This window comes from Apteryx mantelli, chromosome Z (genome assembly GCF_036417845.1).
Source record: "Apteryx mantelli isolate bAptMan1 chromosome Z, bAptMan1.hap1, whole genome shotgun sequence".
NCBI classification, from domain to species: domain Eukaryota; kingdom Metazoa; phylum Chordata; class Aves; order Apterygiformes; family Apterygidae; genus Apteryx; species Apteryx mantelli.
In genome coordinates, this window is record NC_090020.1 from 56,680,237 (window position 1) to 56,707,898 (window position 27,662).

The 27,662-nt window shown below is 38.1% G+C and overlaps 1 protein-coding gene across 1 annotated transcript in view; it reads right to left on the reverse strand.

The window, feature by feature from the left end:
- The window catches only part of VCAN (versican), a 107,189-nt gene that overhangs the window by 61,707 nt on the left and 17,820 nt on the right, over positions 1–27,662 (reverse strand). Inside the window, exons 3-5 of the mRNA XM_067315162.1 lie at positions 23,720–23,894; positions 23,478–23,605; positions 10,976–11,269 (exon numbers count right to left, since the gene is read on the reverse strand). Coding sequence (XP_067171263.1) covers positions 10,976–11,269; positions 23,478–23,605; positions 23,720–23,894 — 597 coding nt within the window. The remainder of the gene's footprint in view (positions 1–10,975; positions 11,270–23,477; positions 23,606–23,719; positions 23,895–27,662) is intronic.

The following is a 27,662-nucleotide window of genomic DNA, read 5'->3' on the forward strand; positions in this document are numbered from 1 at the left end:
AGTTACCCCTTTGATATTTGTATATATGGATTCTGCATGCGTAAGTTAGGGTCACTCAAATATTTGTTTAGTTTTACACACCAAACTTTGAAAATGTCACCTTTGCAGGCAAGCTATTTGATTTTATCCTGAAGTACACAGAAGTGGCTTAACAGATGTTGGCTGTTTAGAATTTCTGGAAGAATGGGTAGACCTGCAGAGCAGGAAAATGGGGGAAAAGAATTGGTATTTCAGCCTCCTTGAACAGTGAGTGAAAGTGAAAAGGTAATTATGAGGGTACAAATATATGACATTGCTATGGTTAAAAGTAGTGGTGTTCTTTCCCAGCAGAAAATGGAATGGATTCTTTTCCCTACCATATGTTAATTTTTTTGTTTGTGGTTTTATAGAGAAGATTTAGCTATTTATATACTCCTTCTTGTGGGCTTATGCATTCAGTTGGGCAAGAAGGAGTAAACTTCTTAAGATCTCACAGAGGAAAGCACAGACTAAAACAAATTATTTTAAATTTTGGGGTGCTAAGACCTAAAACGGATGTTTATTACTCTTTACAATGCCTGTGTTATTTGAGTGTGAGACGGTGTTCATACAATTGAAAAATAATAGATTATTATGCTTGAAATTTTTTTTCATCCCCAAGTGCATGAGGACGGCTTAAACCAATGAGTTTCACTTCACAGCTAGGGAGTTAAGAGCGCACACAAGTAAGTCAACGTTGTTCTACTGACTGGTAGTAACTTGTTATGTTGAGAGAACTGAAATAATTTCCAAGCATGTGACCATGTCCTACTCATTTTATTTCTACAAAAGAATTCACAGACTTGTCTTATGGCTCTTTTTTATGCAAAGTGGAAAGCAGACAGCATAGTCCTATATTATCCCTTCTAACCACAAAATGAGTTTCCTTAATGCAGACAGACTTTGTTTTGAAGAAAACATCAGTTACTCATTCAATGTCCAATTAACACATTTCAAGTGACAATGAAGATTACTGTTTGAAAGAATATCAGTATCTCATATTCTATAGTAAAGCTAGACAAAAATGAGGGCATAAGAGCAGATTTTAAAATTTGTGAAGAAAAAGCTAATTTTGTTTCATCACTGCTGGGTACTTGTGTATGCTTATTTACAATTGTTTAGGTAACTTCCCACTTTCAAAGAAAATGAAAGCCCCATTATCTCACTCATATCTGATAATTCCTTAATAAAATAAGTATCCGTTTATGAAGAAAACCACAGCAAATACCAAAGGTATTTGATGCAGCAAATGCTCATTTGCACACTGCTGTAAGAAAAGTATTTACTTTTAAAGAGTTTATCAACAAACAATCAAATTTTCTCATGTGCAAATCGACATGAGTCTAGTAATAGCCAAAGAGTTGTTCTGGCTAAAATCAACTTCCAGGACAACTACAACTGTGCTTGCCTAAATAGCAGATACAAGAGCCTTCATACACTTCATTTAAGTTTGCAAACTTTTTTGAATGAATCAAAAAAAGAGGTTTCTTCTTCATGGAGAAATCTATCAATTTTTTTTTTTCCTGTGGGAAAACAAAAATCCTTAATGCTTTTTTTAATAGGCTGAATGTCAGTTTTAACTGTCATCTTCTACACCCAGATGTTTTACATTACTATAGTCCTTGCAAAATGCATGCAATATGTTATCTCCTTTGTCCTTCTTCTGATGCAAGACATGAGGCAGATTTTCCTAATAAAATTCATCAATCTATTAGCAGCAAGAAAGCAAGTTATCTCACCAGCAGCCAGTTATATAGTCTTATATCAAAGACTATCTTGTATTTTTTTATTGATTCTTTTTATGTTATGAACAACCTGAATGAAGTTGCTTTTGAATGGAGTATGTGGTTTTGCAAAGATGATATATTGTTTCATGCTCTATTTGTTTTATGTTTTCACTGTATAGTCTTTTTTCACCTTCTTTCCCACCATTGTTTAAATAGGGATTTAAAATAACAGAGAAATATTAAAACTTAATATTTTTTCCTAGGAAAGCACACTATACAACTTGAGAGTGAAGACTTTGAGGATATCAAATAAGGATTTTAATATGAACTGTGCTGTTTAATAATACTTTCAAGGTATCTAAATATACTTTTTGGAGGAGAAAATAATTACTTGACAGCTTATATATATTAAATGTAATTGATATATATACATTTTCAGGATAAGCAATTCCACAAAATTTTTAATCACTTGTCTAACTTGAACCACTTGAACAGTTTCTTTTCACTCAGCAGCATTCCTTGTGTGCTTACATTCAGGTATATACTTAAGAAACTGGACAGATAGAGACCCTACAGTTAGAAAATGAATTATTCTGAGTCATTGCCAATACCAAAGACAACTAAAAATTGTCTTAAATCAGAGCAAAATCTGGAAATAGTGAATTCTTTCTGTGGATCATAACAGACAAAAGAAATTCTTCCAAAATATCAGTCAGTATAGGGAGAAAGAGTCAAAATTAATCATTCAGTACCTTCCAGCCCATTTTGAGCATGATGCCCATTTTGATTCCTAATTGTATTGTATCCTTTGTGGTGAAGGTGAGGCAGAGGAAGTATAACACACACACACACACAAAAAAAAATAATTATCTTTTAAAAGATAAAGGGAGACCAAGTGTGGGGGAAGAGACTCACTGCCAACCCTGGAACTGCTAGACACATCAGGAGCACTTTCCAGCATGGGAAGTCTGTCAGAGGGGACTCTAGGATTGCCTGTCACTGTGCAGGAGAGTGCAAGCTACTCCTTAAGGAACAGCAGGCATCTGCAACTCTGGTACGGGTAGTTTAAGGAAAAAAACTGAACTGCCTCTTCAACCCCCTTATGGAAAAAAAGTTGTCAGGAAAGAAAGAGAAATATTTAAGTATTCACCTACACTAACAGGTTTGATCATTGGCTTAATTTTTATATATTGTGATCTGTTCATTACTGGTCTTTGCTTTATTAAGTCTGTTCTCTGTTCCTTCCCTGCCACGCACCCTGGCAGGGTGGACAGTCTTGAAAGTTCCTGTGTCTCTGAGAGTTATGCCAGTGGGAGCTTAAATTACTGCCAGAAACTCCCAAACTGGACAAGTGGAAAAGTAAAAACAGACCAGAAAAGAAATACTGGACCTCCAGGCTAAAAATTAAGCCAGAAACCTCTCATTATTACCTACTCATTCACTCAGCTCAGGAAGCAGCAAGGTGGACAGAGGATGTGGAGTTTTGTTCATAAATTATGAGGTGTGTGATGGCATAAGGAAAATTCAAATCCAGATACTCTACCTATAAGATTTTCCCTCTAACTCCACGCATATAGTCCCACTTATCCATACTGTGCTTTGATATCAAAACAAGAACCAAATGTAATGAGGGAAAAAAAAAAAACTAAATTCAGTATCCTTTGCCATTTACAAATGTGTGCAAAATCAGAGAAACTAAATGGGATTCTTAAAAATATATATTTAAAAAGCTAATGATCTGTGCTATGTGTAAGGAAAAGCTTAAAAAATGAAAGAAAGGTTATGCATCCTCTTCACACTATTGTCCAAAGTTCTTTTCTTCCAGCAAAGAAAACAGCCAAGGCAGCAGCTCTGTTAGTTCTGTGATCACAAATACTCTGCGTAAAACCACTTGCTGTTTCATAATGTCTTTAGTCAGATGGTTAAAAGGGGAAGAATATGTTATCTCCAGTTTTCCCCACATGTAAGTGCAGTTCTGTGAATACCTATCAACAAATGAACAACAGTAAAAGCATTATTCTTTCCACATTATTGAGAATAAAACTGCCAAAGAGGACAAGGAATAGGTGGGCTTCTTCAGTCAACTCTTTCTATAGAAATCTGTATCCCAGCACCAAATAGAAGTAGCAATCTCTGTTTCCTGAACAAGGAAACAGATGGAAGAATAAAGAGAGCCAAGAATGTCACTCAGGTCAGGAGCTGACGCCAAAAATTGTGCTGCTTTGCTCTCTCCACCTAATGTGGGAGGGGATGTACGTCCCATGAGCAGTACACAGTTCCCATAGTAGTGAGCAAACATATTAAAGAGGAAAAACAATTAATCTCTCCTGTACTTAAATACCTAAAGGGAAGATTGAAGCTTTATTTCTTCACTTCATTGCTCCTAATCCCCTCCTTATTTCCTGATCCTTTCAGAGATGTGAATGAATGAAAATGCCTTCAGCAGTGTCCTCTTCATTTGCATCTTTGCATCTTTCCCTCTTTCCACGTGCTTATGATCTTTACACTCAGGGACTGTTCTTCAGGAATCCAGCGTTGATTCACTCAGACGAAGGCAAGTTCACATTCCCTGTCAAGAGGTGTGTATTCTCCTGAAGCTATACTTCCTGAGGCACTGAAGAGTTTCTACAAATACACTTATCAGCTAGGTAAAGTTTAGAGGACCTGGTTCAGGTAATCGATGGATAAATCAGGTTATCTCTGTTTATACTTCATACAGTATTCAAAATGTTAAGCTTTATTAATGTAACCACCACCTTCCTTTCCTTCTAAGGGCGAAGTATTTTGTTTAAGTCCTGCTCTAAGTTTGTGCCATATGGCACAGGATTGGCTGAAGAGGATTCAGATCTTCTTGTTCATTTTCAGCATGGTCTGAACGACTTCTCAAAATTCCTTCACAATATGACTGAGGTAGTGTGAGATAAGAAACATGCTGGAAGCTGTTATCATGCACATCCTTTGTAATGTTTGCCTCTTGCTATAAAGCCAGTAGAGAGCTTTAGGGATTTATTCAACCTGCACCTTGTCCAGGATATTACTGGAGATCTTTGCAGGTATGTAGGTCTTGCTAAACTGCATTTCTGAGAGAAGCACAGAGATCTATCTTCTTAGCAAAATAATAAAATCCAGAGAATTGTTACATGAAGGTAGCTCCTCAGTAAAGCTGTTTAAGCCTTCACCTTCACACAGGAGAAAGGAAGCATGAGCAGAGCTAACAGCCTGTGGTCAGTCGTATGACCCTGAGATGCTTCCTTGCTCTTAAGGTATGTTGCCCATTCTGATACTGCACTGAGCTGACAAAATGGTGAAATACATTGGCTTTGTTATGTCCAGCAGTCTATTGTGTTTCTTCTAAGTTAAACTTCCTTTGTTGTTTTCCTTAAGACTGTTTGCTTTACAATTTTGCTTCCTGGGTTTTGTCATGTCTGATGTTTTCAGTATTCTGTGGTCATTCCAAAATTGATCAAAAATCCACAGATCTGCCCAAAATACAGTCAGACCAACATCAGGCTGGAAATATTTCTCTCCTCCAGGAAGTGGCTGGGACATGTAGCATCCGAGCATGGGATGGTTGCTGTGGAGAAGACAGAACTGCCTAGTTATCCAAAGTTTTCCGAACTAAGTCCATGCAGCAAAAGGGAAGACAACATTCTCTCTGACAACTTTTGAGCTATGTCTAAAACTCATATCCTTTCTGTTACAAGACAAGTGAAGCACAATCAATGGTTTCTAGGCAGTAGCCTGTAGCCATGGTGGCTGATGCTGTAGGACCTCCCAAAGGTTCTTTTTCCCCACTCCAAAGTCCTCCACAGAAGAACAGTGCTTGCAAGCTGCCTTACACTACATGCATACAGACATGCTGAAACACTCTTACTCAAACTGACAATACTGTCAGAAACGGAGGGTTTGGGTTGGTGGGGTTTTGAGGGGGCAGGGAAGAGATTTGCACAGAGACACCTATTTTTCATTTTGATCATCTAACAAAGGTCTGTCCTGTTACGTACTATGAAAACTGTTGCTTCCTGTGTTTCTTCTACGAAAACTATGCTCTGATTCTGAGCTTTAGACAGACAAAGCATCAGACAAGCAGGCCCTCAGTCACAAGGAGAGGATGACTTGAAGTCACCCTTGATGTGGCTATGTTGAAACAATCAAAACAATGCAGACTTCATTCAGGGAATGAACACATGGGACAACACATCTCAGAACTGGCATTTTCCAATTTTCAGCTAAAATGAAATCATAAATCCAAACCAAAATGGCAAAATCAAAAAGAAACAACAAAGCTGCATGAAACAGAAAGTTAAAATGAAAAAGCAGATCTGAAACAAAATGGTCAATCCAGAAAGAAATGAAGACAAAATGGTCAAAATGTGTTTTGAGTCAGGCAAAAAATGTTTTGCTGAAAGGCTTGCCAAAATCAATACAGGTCCATAAAAGTAATCAGCTTTAGGTATTCAGTGTTTCTCAGCAAAGCATGGATTTATTTTTCAAAAATTCAACTACCTCTAGTTCACCAAGTTCACTTTTGTTACAGGTATTTAAAACAAAAAATTTATGCATTTTGATTAGTGCATTTCTGTAGTGTAATTTATTCTAGAGATGCTACAGTATAAAATGCCTAATCCAAAGCCTCTTGAAGTCAGTGGAAAGATTCCCACAAACTTCAGTGTATCAAATATTGAGAGACAGAGAGGGAGAGAGCAAGAGAGAATAAAAATAAATAAATAAATGAATAAATAAACACCATATCTCTATGCAGTGACTAGCCATTAAACAGGTACTCATTAAAAGTGAAAGAGCTTTTGCTGAAACAATATGTTATTCAGCTACAAACAAACATCAGTTTTCAGCAACTGTTCTTCTACAATTCTTTTTAAATATTTTTTTTTATTGAAGAAAACTCCTATATGTTAACACTTCAGATACTTTTCTTCTGATGATGGCTGTCAAGGAGTCTCAAGTGCTTAATCATGTGCCTAACCTGAAATTTTTTCAAGCCTCATCAGGTACATCATTAGGTACATCTTAGAAAAAAAAAGGAGAACTAAAGAGTCTCTACAAGGAGGAAGTTTTGGAGGGATAAGATAAAAATATGACTAATGTTTTAGAAACTCAGAGCCATGTGGTTTCTGTAGAGTAAAAATATTTGGGATCAAGTAATGAAGGTCTTTTATTTTTTTAACAAAATTTTATATTTTAAATCACAAATTATTAGTCTAAGCCTCTTTTACTTTCCACAGGTCAAGATACTTTGTAAAACGTGATTTTGTAACCAGAATAAAGTTGAAGTTAAAATCCCGAACTTAACTGCACTACAGTTAAATATTGTGCAGGTTGGTTATGTTATTGAAATTAATGCTTACTGCTTGTAACAAACTTACTGTTTGGGTTACTTTTTAAAGTATTTGAATCTATATAATTCATTTTATAAAATCATTCAATTTTTCAAAATATAGTTTAAAGTTTCTTCTAACTTAACCACAATTTAAAATTAATATATTGAGATTTTCCATCAATGAGACTTTTAATCACAAAATAGAAGTGAAGACTGTAAGCTGGATTGAAGAAAGAGATATCACCTTTGTAAATATAAGACCTGTTTTTGTAATGATTAAAGCAGATGTCTGCTTTGACACAGTTCTATTGCTTCAGAGTATGAGAAAATTCTACAGTTACCCTCACCCTTTCTGCGGCTGAGAGGCGTTTGTTCTGGTGGACTTACTGAGAGAGTATAAAATTACTCAACATGAGTAAAAGTGGCAGATACAGATCCTTAATCATTGCCATTTCACTTCAGACTAAAGGCACAGCAAGCGGCCATATCACTCTCAAAGCTGAGTTAATGGGAACTTCACTAGCTTTCACGCAGGAGGCAGGGGAAACTTTACTGGGAAACAGTAAAAATGTGACATCACTGTTTTCAACTGTATGAAACATCTGTTCTGCAGACCTTCAGCACTGGTGCTACCTAGATAGCCAGCCTGATCTTGCCTTGGTCACAGAGGAACTCTGTGTTTTTTCCTTTAGCAGACCTTGATCCCATAAATGAATGTAATGATCTCCCTTTTCTATTCTTTTTTAGCAACAGAAAAGCTCTCTGTTTGACTGGGTATTCAAGCTAGGAGGAAAATTTAACAATGTAGTACGAGATACCTAGTGAGGATACTAAGAGCTATCAGCATTGTATTGGAGTTCTGTATAAAGAATCAAGGTCTTTGGGAGGACTGTTTTGCTGTATGGCACTGTGTATAAGGGGCTTCTTAACAAGGTTCATGTAGAGTAAAAGCAGTCTGGGCTTAGGGATAGCAGACTTTCATGTGATACATTCCTGCACTGAAACTTTGAAACAGATTTGACCGGGATGTTTCAGAAGAAACTTCCAGACCAAAGACTGTTTGGAACAAGAACTTATATTCAACTTTTTTGCTATACTATAGAGCAATTTTTTTTCTTTCTCTCTCCTTCTCTGCCCCAGAAAAGGGACTGGATCCGACAGGGGAGAGTGACTCAATCTACAGTCGCTGCATTTTGAGATGTGTAAGACCAAGATGCTAGACAGTGAGTCTCATTACTCACCACTTGTATAAATCTTTTACCAAAGTAAATGAAGAGTTACAGCTGGTTCCTGTGAGATCCTGAGCACCTTCTTAGAGGGAGAGAGCACGCTTTCAATAACTTCTGAAATATGTGGTGCAGGAGGACCCTGAAGGAGGGTACATGGCTCAAAGCGTCACACTGCTGTGTTTCCATACACTAAAAGAGCTGTATTTGGCAAAATCTGAGTCATCTAACTAGCAGCTTTTAAGTAATTCTAATGTAATATTGACTGCAATTAAAAGGGCTAGCAAGCCATCTGCCTAACAAAATATGTTAGTTTTGTTTAATCTTTTTTTTTTCCTTGTAAAAGGATCCAGAATAATAGACTGTCTACTTTTTGGGTTGCAAACAGATGAAGTGTTTACTCTCTACGTATCAAGGACAAGACTTTGCAGAAAGAGCACTTAGAAAAAAAGGCACCAAACCAATTCTTATGAGTGATGATTTTAGGACACATGGTATTTCACTAAAATTTGTTAAGTAAAACTTCCTGAAAGAACAGTCAAAATGAACATTTTATTTGAAATGGGTGAATTCACTCACACAAATGGGTTGGAAAGCTGAAATTTGTTCTAAGTAAAGACTAGATTACAGGCAAATTTGCAGTCCCTGCTTCAGTCTTTTGGAGAGACTGATGAATTTCATCCCCATTAGAGTCAATTTTATATATCACACTTAAAAAAATTCATAATCAATTGAGGGAAGGGACAGAAGGAGCAATATGACAAAATAGTACTCTGCAGACTAAAGCACACACTCCTGAACTTAACTAGTCCTTACTCCTGTACGCAGTTGCCTTGAAGTCCATTAGGACTGCTTCCACGTGCAGTTTTGCAAGATCTTACCCACAAACAACAAAGGAAAAAACTCCTATTTCAAAATATTGCAGATAAGAGTGTGTGAGAACATGGGGCACCTCCACCTCCCACTGACACGCTTTTGAAGTGAGAGCAGCCAGACTGTAACATTACACCAGGTGCCAGGATTTGCTTTCAGCAGCAAAGACTGCCTATAAAGGAGCATCCAGTGCCTGAGCTGAAAAGATCTGTAGCTACAGCTGGCTCATCATTCACAAAAATGGGGACAGTACAGGTTGCACATTACAAGCAGCTGTGACTTACAGTCACAGGACAAAGTCCAAGAAAACTAGATAAAGACCAAGTCCTGAACTTTATCTCAACACAAGTAGCCTTTACTCCTTACTGTCAATGGTACTACTTGCAACCACAGGAACTTCACTGATCAGAAAGGCCTACAAGGACATCGTAGAGCAGTCCAACCTCTCTATACTGCTGAAGAGGCTGCAAGTTTCAGGAAAGGAGGATGTTCAGCTGGGGAGAAGTGCTCTAATCTCTTAGATGTGACTCACCTTCCAGCTAGTATCATAGTGTCCTCTTGCACCAAGAACACTCCTGTGACAGAGGAGATCTTAAAGGATAGAAATAAGGTGGTGGAAGCCTCTATTAGCAGACACACAGATAGCTGAGTTTGTGATGTTTGAGAGGTCTGCACAGCAATTTGCATGCTAGACATCATGAGATGCATGGATAGGCTATCTAGAGGTGTATGGGAACAGCAAATAGTCATCACACACACAAATATAGGAGGGATGTTCTGGAGGCTGCTAGGTAGATGAGTCCAGGACCTCCATGGTGGTGGTCTCTGAGACTGCCAGTTTCAGGGAGGCCTAAGAGGCAGGCAGGGATGTGGTGTAATGCACAGATGAGGTGACAGTATAGCAAGAAGGAACGTAGGTATGTTAGAAGCTAGGGAACCTTTGGGGATGAAAGGAACCTGTACAATAAGGATAGGCTGCATGATAATCTTAGCAGAGCCAGGCTGCTGTCACTGAAGATGTAAAAGGTTGCAGAGGAGTATTTAAACTCAAAGCCAGAGGAAAACTGACAGGCATAGAAGAGAATCTGGTTTAGACTGATGCAATCTACCAGGCAGACGTGGAAAGTGCTCAGTGTGCCTGTGAAAATACCAGGAGGGAAACAAGCAGCACAGTTGCAGTAAGAAAAGCAATTTAGACCATCCACCGTGCGCACATGAAATATCAAGTGACAGATTGAGAGCAGAAATTAAAACTGTTTTAGAAACCAAAAAAAAAAAGATGGGGAAAAATGCCTGGAATCAAATGACAGCCCCAAAATAACAGTCATCTGGGAGACCTGGAAATGGCCAGGCCTGTGTGCAGTCTGTAAACAGTCTCTCTTATTGCCATCATTGGAAATAGAGCATCAGGCTAGATGAGTCATTCATTTGATCCAGTATTTCTTCTGTTCCTATGTTAATTGACATCAACAGAAGATACTAAGGTGCAATCAGCCAGGCACTGAATTACCTACTGTTCCACAGCCCCAGGTGTGGTCTGTCACTCTGCTTAAATACAACAGCCTAGGCTGAAATCTTACCTTAAAATTTTGCTGTCTTTATTTGTCAATGTTTTTAAAGACTTTTTTTTTATGTTTGGCTTTTCTCCTTTTTTTTAAAGCCATGTGATAAAAGAATTTTTTTTTAAAACTCATGCGCTCCACAAAAACTGAAACAAAGCATATATTAAAGTAAACACTTTTCAGGGTTAGAATTCATGAGCATACTGAAAATTATAACTAAAAAAAGCTTACGTTCATAGCAGTAGGCATCAAACTTGCTATCTGGGTAAGGAAAGCCTGTTTGGTTCTCATAGCGATACAGGGTTCTCACCCCAAGTAAACCTCCTCCACACTGGGGCCTAGCCACAGATGCAGGATAACGAACACTTCCGTCAGCCAGCCAACCATAGTCACACTGGTCAAAGCCGTTCCTCCAGGCAACATACAGGTTCCCAACAGATGCAAGAACGCCATCTCTTTTTTGACATAATTCTTTTGCTTCTTCAAAGGTTAGCTTCTCAGGAACTGAAACATGAACCACTTCATCTAGGGGAAGAAAACACAGAAAATTAAGACAGAGTATCATGTTCTATTATCAAGTCAATCTAGCTTCCCTCTTCCTGTCAAAGTCCCCTAAGTTTCCCCTAAGTCACTAGCTGCTCAAAAGCAGCTTCTAATGTCATATTTCCATTGGTTTTGCTCTTGCCCCAAGGGGGCAAACAAATGACAGAAAGCACTTGACATGACGTGTGCGCCAAACCCGTAACTCCAGCTGAAAAAGATGAATGAGCTAGACAGCCCCTAATTTAGTTTAGCTTCCATGGAATAATAATTTGCAAATACTACCCTTCTACTTGGACACTGAATCAAAATAAACAGCACATCAAATATCTTCCAATAGCACATCTTCCAAGTTAAATCACCATTATGCAGTTGATTTAGTTGGCCCATTCACTCACCAAAATATCAGAAACAAAATCAAGGTTCTAATGTTCACGTCCTGAGAATGAAGTAGCAAAGTGACTCCTTTCCAGTTTTTGCTTAGGCTTCAGATAGAACTTATGAAACTTAAAATCCAGATGTTCAATTGAAGAAAACAGCGTAAATTCAAAATATTTGTTATGAGATGTTCTCTTCCCCCACCCAATCTACTGCAGATCAGAACACAATGGTTACTGTTGCTTGTAGGGCTGCTAATTCACATTGGGCATGCAATCTGTCTCGCCTCTGTAGTTTTCTCAAGACAAATTAGCAAAAGGCAGACAGAGAGACTACATCACCCCAAGCAGTTTCATTCACATTACACTTGTTTCGGGCTTGAAAGGAATGCAAGCGTGAAAGAAGGCAATGTGCCAATTTTCTTTTTCCTCCTAGGTAGAAATTCTGATTTGTTATTACAGCTGTAATATCAATTCCATAGTGTAAGTTTCTTTATACATGTTGCAGGGTGTTTCTAACATAGAGGTAAAGTATTGTAGCTGTTGAGGGACAGAGCATGTCCAGTGGGCACACTTTAAGATAAGGAGAGTGAACAATCATTCACCTTTAAAAGTACTAAAATGTTTTATTCAACTCTTCAGAGCACACAGATAATACACTTTTTATTACACATTTCTGTGGGGGACAGCCTCCTCTTCATCAGGGGCAGATCTAGTACCATGGCCAATACAGAACAATAGACAGTTACCCACAACACTGTCCCAATGGTAGTATTGTGAATCAATGGAGCAAGGACAGACCTCTGTAGAGCAGCCCGCCCTGTTCCAAGGACTCTTCAATTATCCCCTCATGTAGCAGCTTTGATGTGTATGAAAATTAGTAGTTAAAATGACTGATTAGAAGGGAGGTTATAAGTCTGGTTAGACAAGAAAGTGAGAAAAGTAAGAAAACCAACGTATTTTAATGGTTTTCTTTTAACAAATATAATGCACCAAAAAGTAAATTGTGTCAAACGAACCCACAACATCCTTTCTGGGAAAAGCTTACTGAAAAGACAGGAAAATGGGTAAACAAAGTAAGATTAATAGCAATGCAATTTTTCCATCAACTAATCTGGATCACTGTGTGTAAGAAGCCAACTGCCTCCAAATGGAGCTTCTGCATAGCATCATTAAAGTTAGGGGCATTCATTCCTCCAAGCTGATATCTGCACTGTTAAAGCAAGGAAACTTAGTGAACACTTATGTCTTGCTACAAAACTTCAAAACACAGGGTTCAAACTGTACTTATATAAGGGAGGCCACTTTGCTGAAAACTTACCCGTTCAAGTTGCACAAGAGCATTTTTATACGGAAGTCTGCCTTGAATTTTGCCTTGGAATAAGCTTGTATATGCAGCACTGATAACAATATACATTTAGAAGGTGGGTGGCATATCCTTCTCTGTGCTAAATCTATCCTGCAGACCCAAGACCTACTTATTTGGTTCACCTTTAAGGTCAGCTGCTGTCGTATAGATACCATCTTTGTCTAAAGTGTGTTTTACCAGAAAAAACAAAATCATAAAAAGAAAAAGCATGTGTTTAAGAAAAAATGCAGGCTAACCAGAACACTCCAGCAAGTGTAGTCCAAAGTTGCATTCTTTGCCACCTATTTGACATATTACAGAATTTTTTAGAATAAATGCACGGAGAATGTGAAAAGGTGCCAGAGCAACCAACAAAATACTTTTATTGTCATTCCATTGTACACTGAGTATAGAGTCATGTATTTTAGGAATGATAACAGCAAAATAAAAAGTAAAACTATGTTAAAACATGGCGGTTCACAGTTGCTCCAGTCAAGGAGTGTTTTGCTATGATTCTAGAACTCCTATGTAAAAACAACCCAGCAGAGTGCAAAAGTCAAATTCCAAAGAGTGGTCATTTATGCTAGGAGATATGATTTTGCAAATGGTCTGTCCAGTTTGAAAAGAAACTAAGATTCTGTGTGTTTGAATGTACACTTGATGTGCCTAATAACTGTTGGGATGGTATGTAAGAAACAAAGCAAAAGTTTAACAAAGGCTTTGCTATATAAACCTGAAAACATTTAAAAGTTGTCCTGCAATTTTCCAAAATCACATTTAAAAAAAAATGAGAAAGAGAAAGGTGATTTTTTTGTTGTTGAGTACTTGGGAAAAAAACAGCACTCAAGACAATTCAAGGACAGGATAGCATCAATCTGATTTACAGCAGCCTTAAGATATGTGATAAGAGACTTTGTACAATCTTTCCTGCACTTTTCACCTGGAGCAAACTGTGGGCAGATCACACAGAGGACTTATCGCTTCAGGAATATGCTGGCTAACACTGCACACCGACAGTGAATCATGACCTACTGCTCGTGTACAGAAAGTGCTTGTGTGCATCACTTTGGAACAGCAGGGATGTAAATGGCCCTGTATTTCCTAAAGGCAGTCCTATAATAATGCACCCTTGCAGAAGTCCCCTATGCATATGCACAGAGGACATTCTGCAATACACATCACCTCTCTGATGTGACTAATGCTAAGGCACTTGCTAGCCACGAGTCTCTGGTCAGAAAGAGATAGCTACCAAATTATTGATGTTTATAGATTCTGGGTGCATGCTCTGGAAGGTCTACTTATATAATCCCTCACTTTTTCCCCTGCAGTTTTGTCCTCACAGCAATGAGGTAATTCTGTTTATAGCATGTGAAAAGAGGGATAGTCCTACTTCACTGTAAACCTGGCTTTTTATCTCATAGAGAGAAAAAGAACTTGGTTTGGAAGTTATGCTATTCCCTATTTAGTCTATGTACAAGCTGGGTAACAGAGTAGGAGGGAAGTAACAGAAGAATGCATGTGAAGAAAGGTGCTGGTACTTAAAGGAAGAACACTGGGAATTTCCTCTGAAGAAGCCAAGCATTTGGGGAGAAATTCTTCTATATGGCTCAGGGTCTGCATCCAGCTTTCAAGGCTTCAACCTCAAAACTGATAGAGGCTATCAAAAGGGCATGGGAAAAAGGACTTATGCTCCAATCCTGCCTTTCACTGTGTCAGTTACTGCAGCTGAAACAGTCTGGCTCGTTCAAAGTAAAAAACAGAAGAGGATTTGACCCTTACACAGAAACTTCCTTTAAACAGCATAAAAAGTCAATGGTGAAACTAATAAAATATTTAATCCATGTATTCTCTAAACATAACTCCTATTTTGGAAGCACAACTGGTCTAAGCTCCATATTTAGCAGGAAGATTACACTCCTATTACACTCTTACAGTGTCTTAATTATGATGTCTGAAAGCACCTCGATTTCCAAGCCAAAACTTTGGGAGTGTACCCCAAGGAAATAAAGAGAAAACTTGTCTGGTTGATAAATGAATGACATAGCCACCAACACCAAAGCTGAGAAGATTCCATTTTTGTGTGTGTTAAAAGCCATGCACAATGTTTCAGTGTTTTCATAGCTGGAGTCCACTATGAATAATTTAGCAATATTATGCAGGCAAACCCCAGGGCTTAGACCAGCAGATGAAGAGAAACTAGTCTTATAGTACCAGGGGGTGAAATGGAGACCATGACAATGTTTAGACTGCAGACAATAATGCAATTTGTATTATTCTTAGCCCCTGTTTAAAAATCAAGTTTCGGGTTGATCGCCTAGCCTCAGCAATCAGAGCACTTGAAGAATACCTGGGATTTTCCTCTTATGTGTGTTTGTTTTAGTTAATTTAAAAAGACACCTGACTACAGTCATGCTTTATGCCTCTCTTTCAAATACTTCAAGCCAGATGAAGGTGCTAATTTTTTTCTCTTGAAGACAAAAGCTGATTCACTACAACCCCCAAGCAAAAAACCTAAGATCTAGAGACTTATCAGCTAGTTTTATAGCAAGCTTCATTCCTTTGAAGGATAATTCACTTATTCTCTCTCATCAGGAAACATCTCCCTAAGTTGGGCGTGTCTATAGGTGTGAATATCACGAATCGCACATCTTAAAAGCAAGCATAGAAATATGGGCAGGCCAGAACCATAGCCAGGAGTCAATACACAACATGTATTGACTAGGACAAAACTAATGAAGCTAGATGTAGCCCTCCAGCACAGATTTCACCAGTAATTTCTTTGCCAATAGACGAAACCACATTAAGGGACTGGTGGGCTGTGACTTCCTAGAGAAGATCTTTATGCCTGTCTATGTCACTCTTCCCACCTGGAGCACAGCACCATCCCCTCTGCTTCACACGCCATCACCCAGTGTGCCAGGAAGAACACATGAGCTACAAGGCACTTGCACCTGGCAGAGGAAAGCATCACATGCAACTCTGTGACACAACATACACTGATGTCTAAAGGATTCCCTGAAACTGCAGAAGAGCTCAAGACAGAAGTAACCTGTCATTGTGTGCTTTTGACACATCTGGTAACACGTCAAACACCTTATAAACTTATATTTATTTGTTTTTCAAATTCTTAGCCTTTTCCCCACCTTACTCTCCCAGAGCAACAGCTCCCTTCATTACTGTCTCATCTGGAATTCAGCAACACCAATGAGGAAGAAACGCTGAGAAGTTTTACCTTGTGGTGGTGGTTAGATTCTATGACCTTCACCTCATTCCAGCATCAGTTAAGAAAGACAAAGGAAACAATCAGGGGAATCCAAACGGAGACTAAATACACAAAAAGCTAATCATTCCTATAGAATTAAATGCTTAACTCTAACAACTTTAAATAAAAAATAACAAAAAAATTCTAATACGTTTCCACATTAGCCTCTTAGTGATGTTCATGTTTGAGGAGAAGAGCCAGTATTCCTCACCAGGAATTTGGCAGCTCTCCTTTTTGAGTATAATGGGTCTGTAGTGAACTCCACACATGTTCGTTAGTTGGCTCTGAGAGATGGTGAAACCTATCAAACTCATCAAGCAAAGCTGCCTTCATGAGTATGTTAGAGTTCCAGGGCTCTGTGCCTACGGTTGGAGATCTGTGGGCCCTGGGTCTGTCTTGAAAGATAGCTAAAAGGGATAAAATATCATTTTTGCTGGTATTATACGGAACTGTCTGAGGACATTTCCCCACCTGCAGCTGTAACAGCTGTAACTTGATGTTAGTCCTCTTCAAAAACATCATTCTTGTGTGGCCTCAAGCCACATGGTTGGCAGTTCAAAGCTCAAGCAGTCATGAGGCTCTGCCATGCTAACTTCCTTTTCCTCAGAATATGAACTCCATCTAACCCTTGATTTCTAGAACACAGTCAGGTGTCTAGAGAAAAAGGAATATGGTGGCAACTAAAATATTTACCCTTGCACCTTCAGGACCACATGTTCCAAGAATTCCCATTTCCTCTTCTTTTCTCTCTCTCTTTGGCCCATCCAAAAGGCCCTTCCAAAAAAGCTGCAGCAGTCACTGACAGGAGTATCAGACTGCCTGTGAACCAAGGAGGTAGAGATACTACCCACATTGTTCCCTCCTCTCCACACATGGATGTAGACAATGGGGACCAGCACCTTTGTCTTGATTACTTTGGAGAAACACACACATGCATACGGGTCAAAACAGACCTGGCAGCTTTCAGCTGTCTCCACTGTATGTAGGATCCTGTTTATTAATCAGACTCCTGCTTCAGCCTTCCCCCTCTTTCCCAAGCTGCACAAATAAGATGTCTTGTCTCAGCTGCAGTTCTCTTCCCCCATCCTGCAGTCATTAAGGGCTGCTTCTCTGACACCCCAAACTGGGAAAGAAGTACCATTAACAATGTCACAAATTCCCTAGGGCTGTGAAACCACTTAAGTAGTTTGGATGTCCAACTTCATTCAAGTTTATTGTTTAGAAAAAATAGATGGACTTACTCCACTTTGAACATTTTAGCTCAATGACTTTAAAGCAGAAAGCTAGACAAGCTGAAGAAGTCTTTCACACATTAAAACAAGTTAGTTGATTCATTTTGATATATATCAGTAATGATTTAATTAAACCCTCCTGAATGTCTTAGGTCTGCTTCATGCAAAGTGATAGGCTTAACAGGAATCCATTGCATTTGGCAGGACTTGAAGAGTTGAACTTATTCCATAGGCTGCCCTCAAGCATGAAGAGTAGCATGGTAACTGTTATACCCTTAGAGATCTCTACTGTAGTTGCACAGTGTCACTGACCTGTACTTATACAAAGTAGAAAAATGAATTTGGAATTCCATATGATCTTTTTCTCTATGCCTTACTCGCACAATAAGCATTCAGAAGTTAGGATTTTTGGATCTCTCTAAAAGATGAGATTTCTCACGTTATGAGCTCAAATACCAGGTCATGCATAAAAAGCATCATGGCATTATTTCCTATTTAGCTTCCTATATTTGGGCCCTGTATTCCTCTTGAGAACTCTTGAATCTTACAAGTACATTAGGTCACACAGTTCAAGGCTGGAGACATGTCCAGTGTAGCCCAATGCAAAGGATATGTCCTTGTCACAGGCCCTGAAGATAGAAGAAAATGAAAGACCTTTTTCTGTGTCCCAGGTTTAAATTTAATTGAAATTTAATCTAATTCTTGCTCCAGAATCAGAATGGACTCTAGAGAAGATCTTCAGTTACCAAAAATGCAGAAGAAACTTCTTACCTGAAGCTTTACCTAGTCTATGACTTTTTTAAATTATTATTATTCTCACACAAATATCCATGACAATAGCAAAACCGCATGAGACTAAGTGGAAAGTATTTAAAGGACATCTGGTTTTGTTTTTTTCTTTTTTTTCCCCCACACTCACGGGGGGAGAAAATGGTGCATGGAAAGGAGACTTTATAATCCTCCCCACAGCCACCCCAAAATAGCTTTCTTTGCATGGCTCCCCATCTGCATATTACATATGCTTGTTAGACATATATGGCTTCGGCCAGAAGACAATGCTGCATGGAGCAGCTTGTGCTTTGGCTCTGCATCACATACTCATAGCCCCACACTTCATCATTGGGCTTTGGCGAGCAGATTTCACTTTGTCTCCATTTCTGACATCACGGTACTGACAAATTAATCACATACATGCTTATCTGCAGACAGAACAGAAAACTCTCCTTCCTGATCACCCATTTCCATCCAAGGGATTAGTCTATAGAAGACACTGGTGAAGACACTGTTTCAGTTGGAGGTATTAAGTTATGTATACCTTCAGGTTACATCCAAACCTCTGAAGCTGAATCACTTTAGGTTAAAAAAACCCAAAACACTTGGGATACCTTTAACTGCAGGACATGATTTATTAATAAAAGTATGTAAAGCTTAATACAATGAGTTGCAATGAAATATGAAAAATGTAAACCAGTCTGTAATAAGAGACCATGCCCACACCTACTTTACTGAAATTTTGACTCCAGAATCTTATTTTTATCACTAGAAGTTCAGAAGTCTTAAATCCTTCCCATAATAACTGTCCTGTGCTCTTTAGCAAGACTCAAAACATTTTACTCATAATTGTGCACAGTCTTTAATCTCTCTGGCTTTCCTCAGAACAAGGAAATGGTAAGATCAAGCCTAGACAACTGGTTTTAATTTAACCTAATTGCTTGTGTTTCAAGGAGAAATCAATGTCTCTGGCTAACTTTGTAATTTCACAGGGCCAGAAAGGAAGAAAGCTGAAATGGTGTTGCTCCTACAAATCCTCAGTGTAACTGCCCAAATCAGTGCTATAAATTCAATACACATTTAAGCTAAAAAGAACTGCAATTATTCTTACCACCACTTATGGCCTTCTGGGCCTTCTCTCTGATACCAGGCCAACAGACCAATAATTGTTCGATGGCTTTCATGATGACATTCTCATTAGGGCCCGAATTTTGATATCATTAATCAAACACCATCTTATTCCATGAATAGTCATCCCATTAACTCCAGCTCTCTGAATAAGGACCTATTTAGTGCAAGTCTATTGGATTTGGCACTGAATTAGAACAGACTACATAGATATGAACTTTCAAATTCAGATGGAAAATATCATGTCTAAGCACAGTCCTACAGTATGCTAAGTATCACATGTATGTTGAGAGCACTCAATACTTTGTAAGAGAAAGGTTGTGCCTTCCAGAATCAGTCTTAAATAGATAGAGCAATCAGAGATTTAATATAATCTCACATGCTGAACGCTAAGGCTTCTTTCTACCAATGGATGAATACGTTACAATCAGACAAAACAAAGAATCTAGTTTTACGCAAAGTCCACTTTCCAATAACTTCTGTTGGCAGTTTATAAAATTCTCTGCCTTCTGTGGATAAGTGGTTCCAAAGTGTAATCCCATTGGTGCTACGTAACTTCAACCAAGTTCAGTATTTGAAACTATCCCTTGTTCTTACAGAAACTGTTTCTACTATGTAGACAGAACCATCTCGGCTCCTTGGCTCTATCTTAAAAAGAAAGTCTACCTCAATGGCTCAAGTTTCTGTGAAGGTACTGGAGAACAATTTATCCCGCACTATGCCATGATGTGGTACTGTGTGTTCCTAACAGTGCAGCTTTCCTCATCCAAAGAGGAGAAACTACCCCCTTTGCATGTCAGTATAACATTCTTATACTGTATATCTATACCCATCAAACTATGACTCCTTCTGGGTCCTAGAAATCTTCTTCTGACTCCAGTTCATTGAAAACTTCTGACCAAATAGGCAAAAGTGGAGGGGGGGGGGGAAGGAAATTTGATTAGCTATTATTTATGATCTCTATTGGCATTAAAATTGATCAAGATAATCAGAAGCAACAAAAACATTATGCAGTGGGCCAAGGGTGCTCAGCTATTAGACAGTTATCTCTTCACAGAACAGAGGACTTTCCTGCTACATAAATAGAGAGCTTAAGGATGAGTTTTCTTATGTGACCAGTGTTGACTTAACTCTATTTTCTGGAAGTGGTAATGGTAAAACTAACTGAGTTAAAAGGAATTTTCCTGTCTTCTCTGATTCAGCTTATTACCACAGCAGTGTCACCTAGTAGCATACTATCATCTACTAGTGTAACAAACACGCAACCGTCATTTATCACACACTGCTTTTTTTCTCTCACACCATCTTCAGCAGGAAAAACATGTACAATACATATCCCAGTGTAAGATGGGGTGCTTTGTTTTCTTAATTTGGGGAAACATATTCTTGTGCACTTTTATAAATATATATACTGAAAATCATTTAGATAAGACAAGGTCAAGCACACTTTCCATTTGGAAAGGATGGTAGTGAAACGTGGGCATCTTTGCTTCCTGCAGAATTTCATTCTGAACTTGTACCCATCTCTGTGAATTTTCTGTTACTACAAGATGGGCTTTATTATTGTCACGGAGAGCTTCACTGGATCAAAGAGGTGAAGCTGTCATTCACAGTCTTCAAGCCAGACCTTTAAGCAGTTCATAAAAACCTTGGTCTAGGTTATGGAGCACCTTTGAGAAAAAGGCTGAAACGCTACATTTGATTTCACCAGTATTCCACAGGAAGCCACTATGCAATAAAGAAGGTAAAAATAATGTGCTTATTGTAATCTGGGTTGATATATCAAATCTCCTCAGTATTCTGTGCTAGCTTATATTTGCAAGACTTTGAAGGCTTCATAGCCAGGCAGATCACATTACCGCAGTCCAGCTCATAGGCACAAAGACATGAATATGTGAAAACAGATCATCAGCTTCTACAATGGGACAGAGATATATAGCCATCCAGAGAAAAAAGACAGCTCATATATCTTGGTGAATGAAATTTAGTAACAATGAAGAATTACTTGATGCTCATGAGGAACTGAAAACCTATGTGCGTGCATCTTCACCAAAGAAGACTGAGCAGTAACTGCAACCTCTTTGAGAGACTCTTGTGGACTGGTTCTGGGTTGTTCTGAGTACAGAATATTAGCCTCAGTAAAACAGGCTTCAGTTTTGACTATTCTTTTCAAACTCAGCCAGAATGAATTTCTCAGTATTAGTTAGATTTATCTGTACTTAAAAGGGAAGGAAGATTCTTTGAACCAGGTATTGACCTGTCATTCAGAAATGATACCAATTGCTCACAACTTCATTTTGCAAGCTAGGAAAGATCAAAATTGATTTTACAAGCCTTGAGTCAAGATTTCAATTCAGAATTCAATTCCATCAAGGATCTATGGAGGATAAATGTCATAAACTCCAGGTATTTGGATGTGCTGTTCATTGAGGGATAAAGGTAAAGCACAAGTAGACTTAAGACAGTGCTAAGCACTAATGAAATTCTATTCCTTAATTTTCAGATTTCCTAAGCCTGTATCTTCTGAGAGTCTTTGCAAGACTTGTATTGCTTGTTTTTGATAACTCTCTAATGTGAACATAGTCTGGGCCAGTTTCTCAGCTACTAAGGTAAGAGAAGAACATTTATTGATTTTAATGACTGAAGTCTCTAGAAGTTGTCATCAGAAGAAAAACCTTTTGATGATCTAATTTAGCTCTACTCTAACATAAAATACAAAAAAATAATGAGCACCTAAATGTTACAATTGATTGTTATGGATATACATACATACACAAAGGCAGGCTTACTCAGAGCTGTAGATGATTTATTGCTTCACTGACATCAAAAGCACCATACTAAATGCATATCAGGCAAGGATCTGCCCCTTAAGATCTATGCTTACTATAAGTATTTTTAGAATGTAACAATGGAACTGGTATGGAATAAAGCAGAGTTACAGACCCAGATCACTGCAGTAAATGAAAAATGTACTTTGGTCCTGGTTACAAAGTATTTCTGTTCCCAGAGTGATGTTCCCATCTGCATATCAGCACAAAGCCAAAAAATAAACAAACAAACAAACAAAAAAAAGCTACAGGAAAGGAATGAAACGGATATTTCTACATTTCTACATTTATATTTTAAGTATAAATATTTAACTAGTCACAGTAATGTCTAGGCATATGGATATCTAGTATCTGGAATATATCTGTAAGCCCACTAGAAGGATATAGGTAAATTCACTTCTAGAAGAGAGATTAGAAGAAATGACTATAGCATCACACTAGTAATATGGAGAGTTGCACAAACTAGAACTCCCCAATCAGAGGAAAAATTACACTGTTTTTTTCTTTTTACCACACAACTCTTTCCTGAATAAATACTGATCACAGAATCCAGCTCTTCCATGGAGCATGGGGTACCATGGCACAACATGATCCATGGTTCATAGATGCCATGTGACAGAATCACAACCACTCTAGCACCCTTTGCAAAGACTGCGGCCATACTGTGGAATCATAAAGCCTCTTATTAAAGAAGATGTAGACTCCTCATTGGAAAGTTTTTGCTTGTTTGTTTGCTTTTGATGGTGAGAGGCCCTATTCTTAAAAAGATGTTATTAGCCCTGGATTGCAATTAAATCCAATTAATTCTGTCTAATTTTAAGTGTTGAATATGTAAAACCTTAACTATAAACTTCATGAACTATAATATAGTTAGTACATGTACTATATCCACCTTTCCATATACATATGCACTTTCACAAACATTAAATGTATTTCTCTGAAAATACTTTAATAACATTCTAACTAGAAGAAGAGGCTTCAACAGCAACTTTTTTGAGATCTACTGTCACTAACTGTTGCAGCTTTAAACCTGACTGTCTCTCTGTAAGCTGTACACCTTCACATTCACCATTAAGAAAGACCTGCTGGACCACAAACTATAGGTTCACTTCATTCAGCAACTCTCTTCAGACTGAAAACAGCCAAAATGTATTTTACACAGAACTTCTTATTTCACTGCCCTTCCATATTAGATTCTCCAGTCATTTTAGATTTTGCAGTGCAGACTAAATATAGGTCTATCTTACCTTTCATGTGTTCCACATAGCAATATACATCATAAGTTTCATTAGGAAAACGGCGTCCATATGTTCTGACTCCTTTCTTTCCCATTTTATCTCCAAAGCAGCCAATTCTTGGATGTCTAATTGGATATCTGTTGTAATTGGATATCATATTTGTTATTATGGTAAGTCAGCATTTCAAGTCTGTACAGGCTAAGCATATTAATTTTGGAAAACACTGTCTAGAAGCCTTTTAAATGTCTCACCTAACGGTCTGGTCAGACAACCAGCCAGCATCACATTGTTCAAATCCATCTTCATAGGCTGCTTTCAGTTGCTCAGGGCTTGCTATGACAGCACCATTGTCCAGACAAGTCTGTTGAGCTTGTGTAAAATTCAGAGTATACCTGCTGGTTGCAGCACGATAGTGAAATACAACACCTGAAAAGATAACAAATGCACATTACCGATACATCTTGCATCATTTTTGCGATCCTCACTATATTGTAGCTTTACCTAGATACTGTTACAATGCTGAAAACAGACTGGTATAATAACAATAGTAAGCCTTCAAGATATTCTGCCATATAAATGATGCCCCCCTCTAGTGGTTGCTACCAGTAACTATACTTGGAGAAATTATTTTCACTGTACACATAGAAAAAAAGCAATTAAACCATATAAGCATTTCAACAGGTGTATTACAGCAAATTATAATCAAAAGGGAGAAGGAATGATTAAATGCATCAACTATGTCACACAGTCGCTTGGATTCTTTCAATTCAAAGTGCTGTTCAGCTGCCTGGACAGTAAGCAGGGTGTTTAGGCTGACAGTGCTGCCTGCCATATTGGCTTAATAAATGAGCCTACATGACACATCCAATTGCCAGTCAAACTGTGTGACCAGACAAGGCTAAGCACTTCTAGCCCTTGGAAAGAGGCAGATTAAAAAACAGGCCTTCTGAAGCAGCCCGCTACGGTAGCCGCACACAGAAGTGCCAATGGTGAATCGGGATCCCTTCAGTGCGTGAGGTCTGTCAGCCACAGTGAGACAAACAGCCAAGGGGGACACCAAAAGGTTTGTGCTTTTGATGAAGATCTGATAATAAGAGATGGCCTGACATCTGTTCCTATGCATCCAAGGCTTACTACAAATATAACATTTATAAACATATGGCTGTTGGTCAACTTCTCATAACCGTGTTTTCCCACATGCACTACAAATGATATAGACTAAACAAAGCTTGATTTTACATGGTGCCTTTCTGGTTCTGGAAAGAATCTAGACTTTTTTAAAAGTTACTTGAACATATCAGAGGTTGGAGAGAGAAGGGTAGAGTTAAGGTGGTTTTGGTAAACATGGGTTCTGTCCAGGTGCCACATACTGTTTGCTATATAACTGTCCATAACTCCCACTGAATTCAACAACAGCTGCACATGCACAGTTAAACCATAAACAGTACCAACACTGAGGTGGCAGAAATCAGGTATTCCTTTTGGCAAGGTCACTTCCCTCCCTATCATCAATGTCTTTTACAGTTTGGTGTCAAAAGGATGTCTCCTGATGATCTTTGAACAACAACATACAACCTCACTTATTTCACTCTAAAATCGGCAGAAACAGCAGCAACACTATAAATTATCTACTGCACAGAATGGCTACAAAGCAAGAAGAATAAATCATAAAGTATTCCTTTATTCTGATGATTTTATTGGAATATTTCATGATGAGGAAATAACATACTCTAATATATTTTTGAAAAATGGTGGCATTGTAGCAATAAATAATTTAACTACAAGTCTTTTTTATTAGAACTTTGTTGAAAGGCAGAAGAAGGCTGATCATTTATGAGTAAGTAATAATATGGTAAAATGCTGTTTCAAGAAGTTCCAACACACTTAGAAATAGTTTTGGTCTTACAGACAATTTCAATGAAATTTTGCCATTTTACCAAAGGTATGACCAATGACCAATAAGTAGAAAATACACTTTTCTCTTCTTGTCATGTTTTTGCTAAGAAAGTTTCCCAAATGAAAAAAGAATACACTGTGTAAAACCTACACACACATTTAAGTCAAATCTCAATCATTAAACCCCAATTCCATCAAAACTACTGGCAGAGAAATAGGAAATGGAAGAGGAAATTTGGGGAATTCCCATATTTCATTATTTAATATGGATCCACACATCAGCCAGGCCACATATTAGGACCCTCTAGACCATTAGTGTCCCATAAACTGCAATTTCAGAATGACTGACCTAATCCATAATGCACATAATGCTTCTTCAGAGCAATGACATAATTTCAGACAGCATCAAATGGACCCAAGCAATGTTTGGCAAAGGTAACAAGTGAAGAATACATCCTGAAACACCATGGCTATGTTCACATTAATAAATTAAATATTCCAGGTACCTGGAAGTCAATCATCAAAACTGTTAAACTGTTAGATTAGTTTACTGCATTATTGGCCCAGGTCCCTTAAAACCCTTCCAAACAAATCTCTGGAAAAAATTCAGGAGCAAGCAAAGACCAGGGGCAATTCCCCATGGGCTGTGTTCAAGGGGCCCATCCGCTTTTGGAAGACAAAAGAGTCTAACAGCGTGGATGAGGGCCATACCCTTCCAGCTGGCCTCAGTGCTACACAACAGTCTCAAGCACATCTCCTTATTAATATAAACTATCTGTACTGGGCGAGATTGAGAGGGGATGGCAGAGAGATAGCTATACTAGCTCATACGTCTCTGCAGTTTCACTGTTCTGTGGCACCCCCTGTTGCCTAATTAGGGAAAATTTATAGACCCTTTGTATTGCCTAAGTTGTGTAAAAATGTATATACAGAGACATGCAAAATATATGTGCGCATAAAAGTAATTTGGTTTTGTATATCCCAAAACACACAGTCCCTTATCACACTTCCATCACAGAGCACTATCTTACGACACAAAAAGAGTTAGACAGCAGCAACTGATTACTTTGTGAATTTAACAGATCAAACCAACAAAAATAAGAGGTGCTGCAGTAGGCATTAAAATATTTATTTTAATAGATTAGGTTTATTTTAATAGATTAGGTATTTACTATATTAGATATTTAGTTATATGAGTTGACACTGTGGGCCAGTTACCTGCTGGTATAAATCAGTACGGCTCTATTCAGTGGTATAGTAGAAAATAAAAATATGATTTTAATTGACCTGCTTGGTGTTCTATGCCCAGAAATAAGAAATGGGCAAGTGGATAAAACATTTATCCTGAATATTAAGGACAAACCTATAAGAATATATGCAAGATGGGCATCTGGCTTTACTGCTTTTTATTGTGAAGAGCAGATACTAACATTTTAAACTTTCCTTTGTTTGTACTATACAATATTTGACTCTGACTCTGCAACTCAGACTCCAACCAGAAACTCACAAGTATGTGAAGCACGTTGTTCATTTGGTTTGCTGTTCTAATCTTAATTAAAATGTATTTTATATGAATTTAGATTCATTGCCTGTAATAAACTTTTTTTTTCTTTTTTTTTTTTTTTTTGCAAAATTGCTAGATTGATGCAACATGAGTTCATTTGGGATCAAAAGCATTGCTGCTCAGCACAACCACAAAAAGGTTCATTAATTTAGCAGGAGACGGCAACATATTTCTCTGAACTCATTTTTTAGAGCTTCATATTGCTTAAACATGTAAGTGCATTCTCAAGAACCAACTGTCTTCCCACTCTCATTTTTTCCATTTTTGAAGCAACCACTGCTTTTCTCAGTTGGCATATATTGGTAATCTCTATGATATCTGAATAAACTAAAGAGTTGTATCAATGTTGGTATCACTCCCAATTTAAAGTAGCTTTTGCAGTGCTGAGAAAAGCCTTTGGTCATTTGTAAATCCTGGAAAGAAACTTCGAGAATGCTTTGTTCTCCTCAGCCTGATCCAAAAGGTAAACTTCACCTATGCTTAGAGTTTAAGGCTCTTCCATTTTCAGTGAAGAGCTAATGGACATAAAAGAGCCTCCAAGATGAATGGGAAGGAAGAGGTCAGTATGTATAAGCCCGTGCAACAGCTGCAATAATTAGAAGACCCCCTGGGGCTAAGGAGATTAAAGTGCAGGACTTTCATTGTTTCAGTTAGACACAGAGAGGGGCAAAATCCATTGTCCGAGTTTTTGCACTTTAAAACATTTGTAAAGATTTTTTCCCCCTTTGTCTATT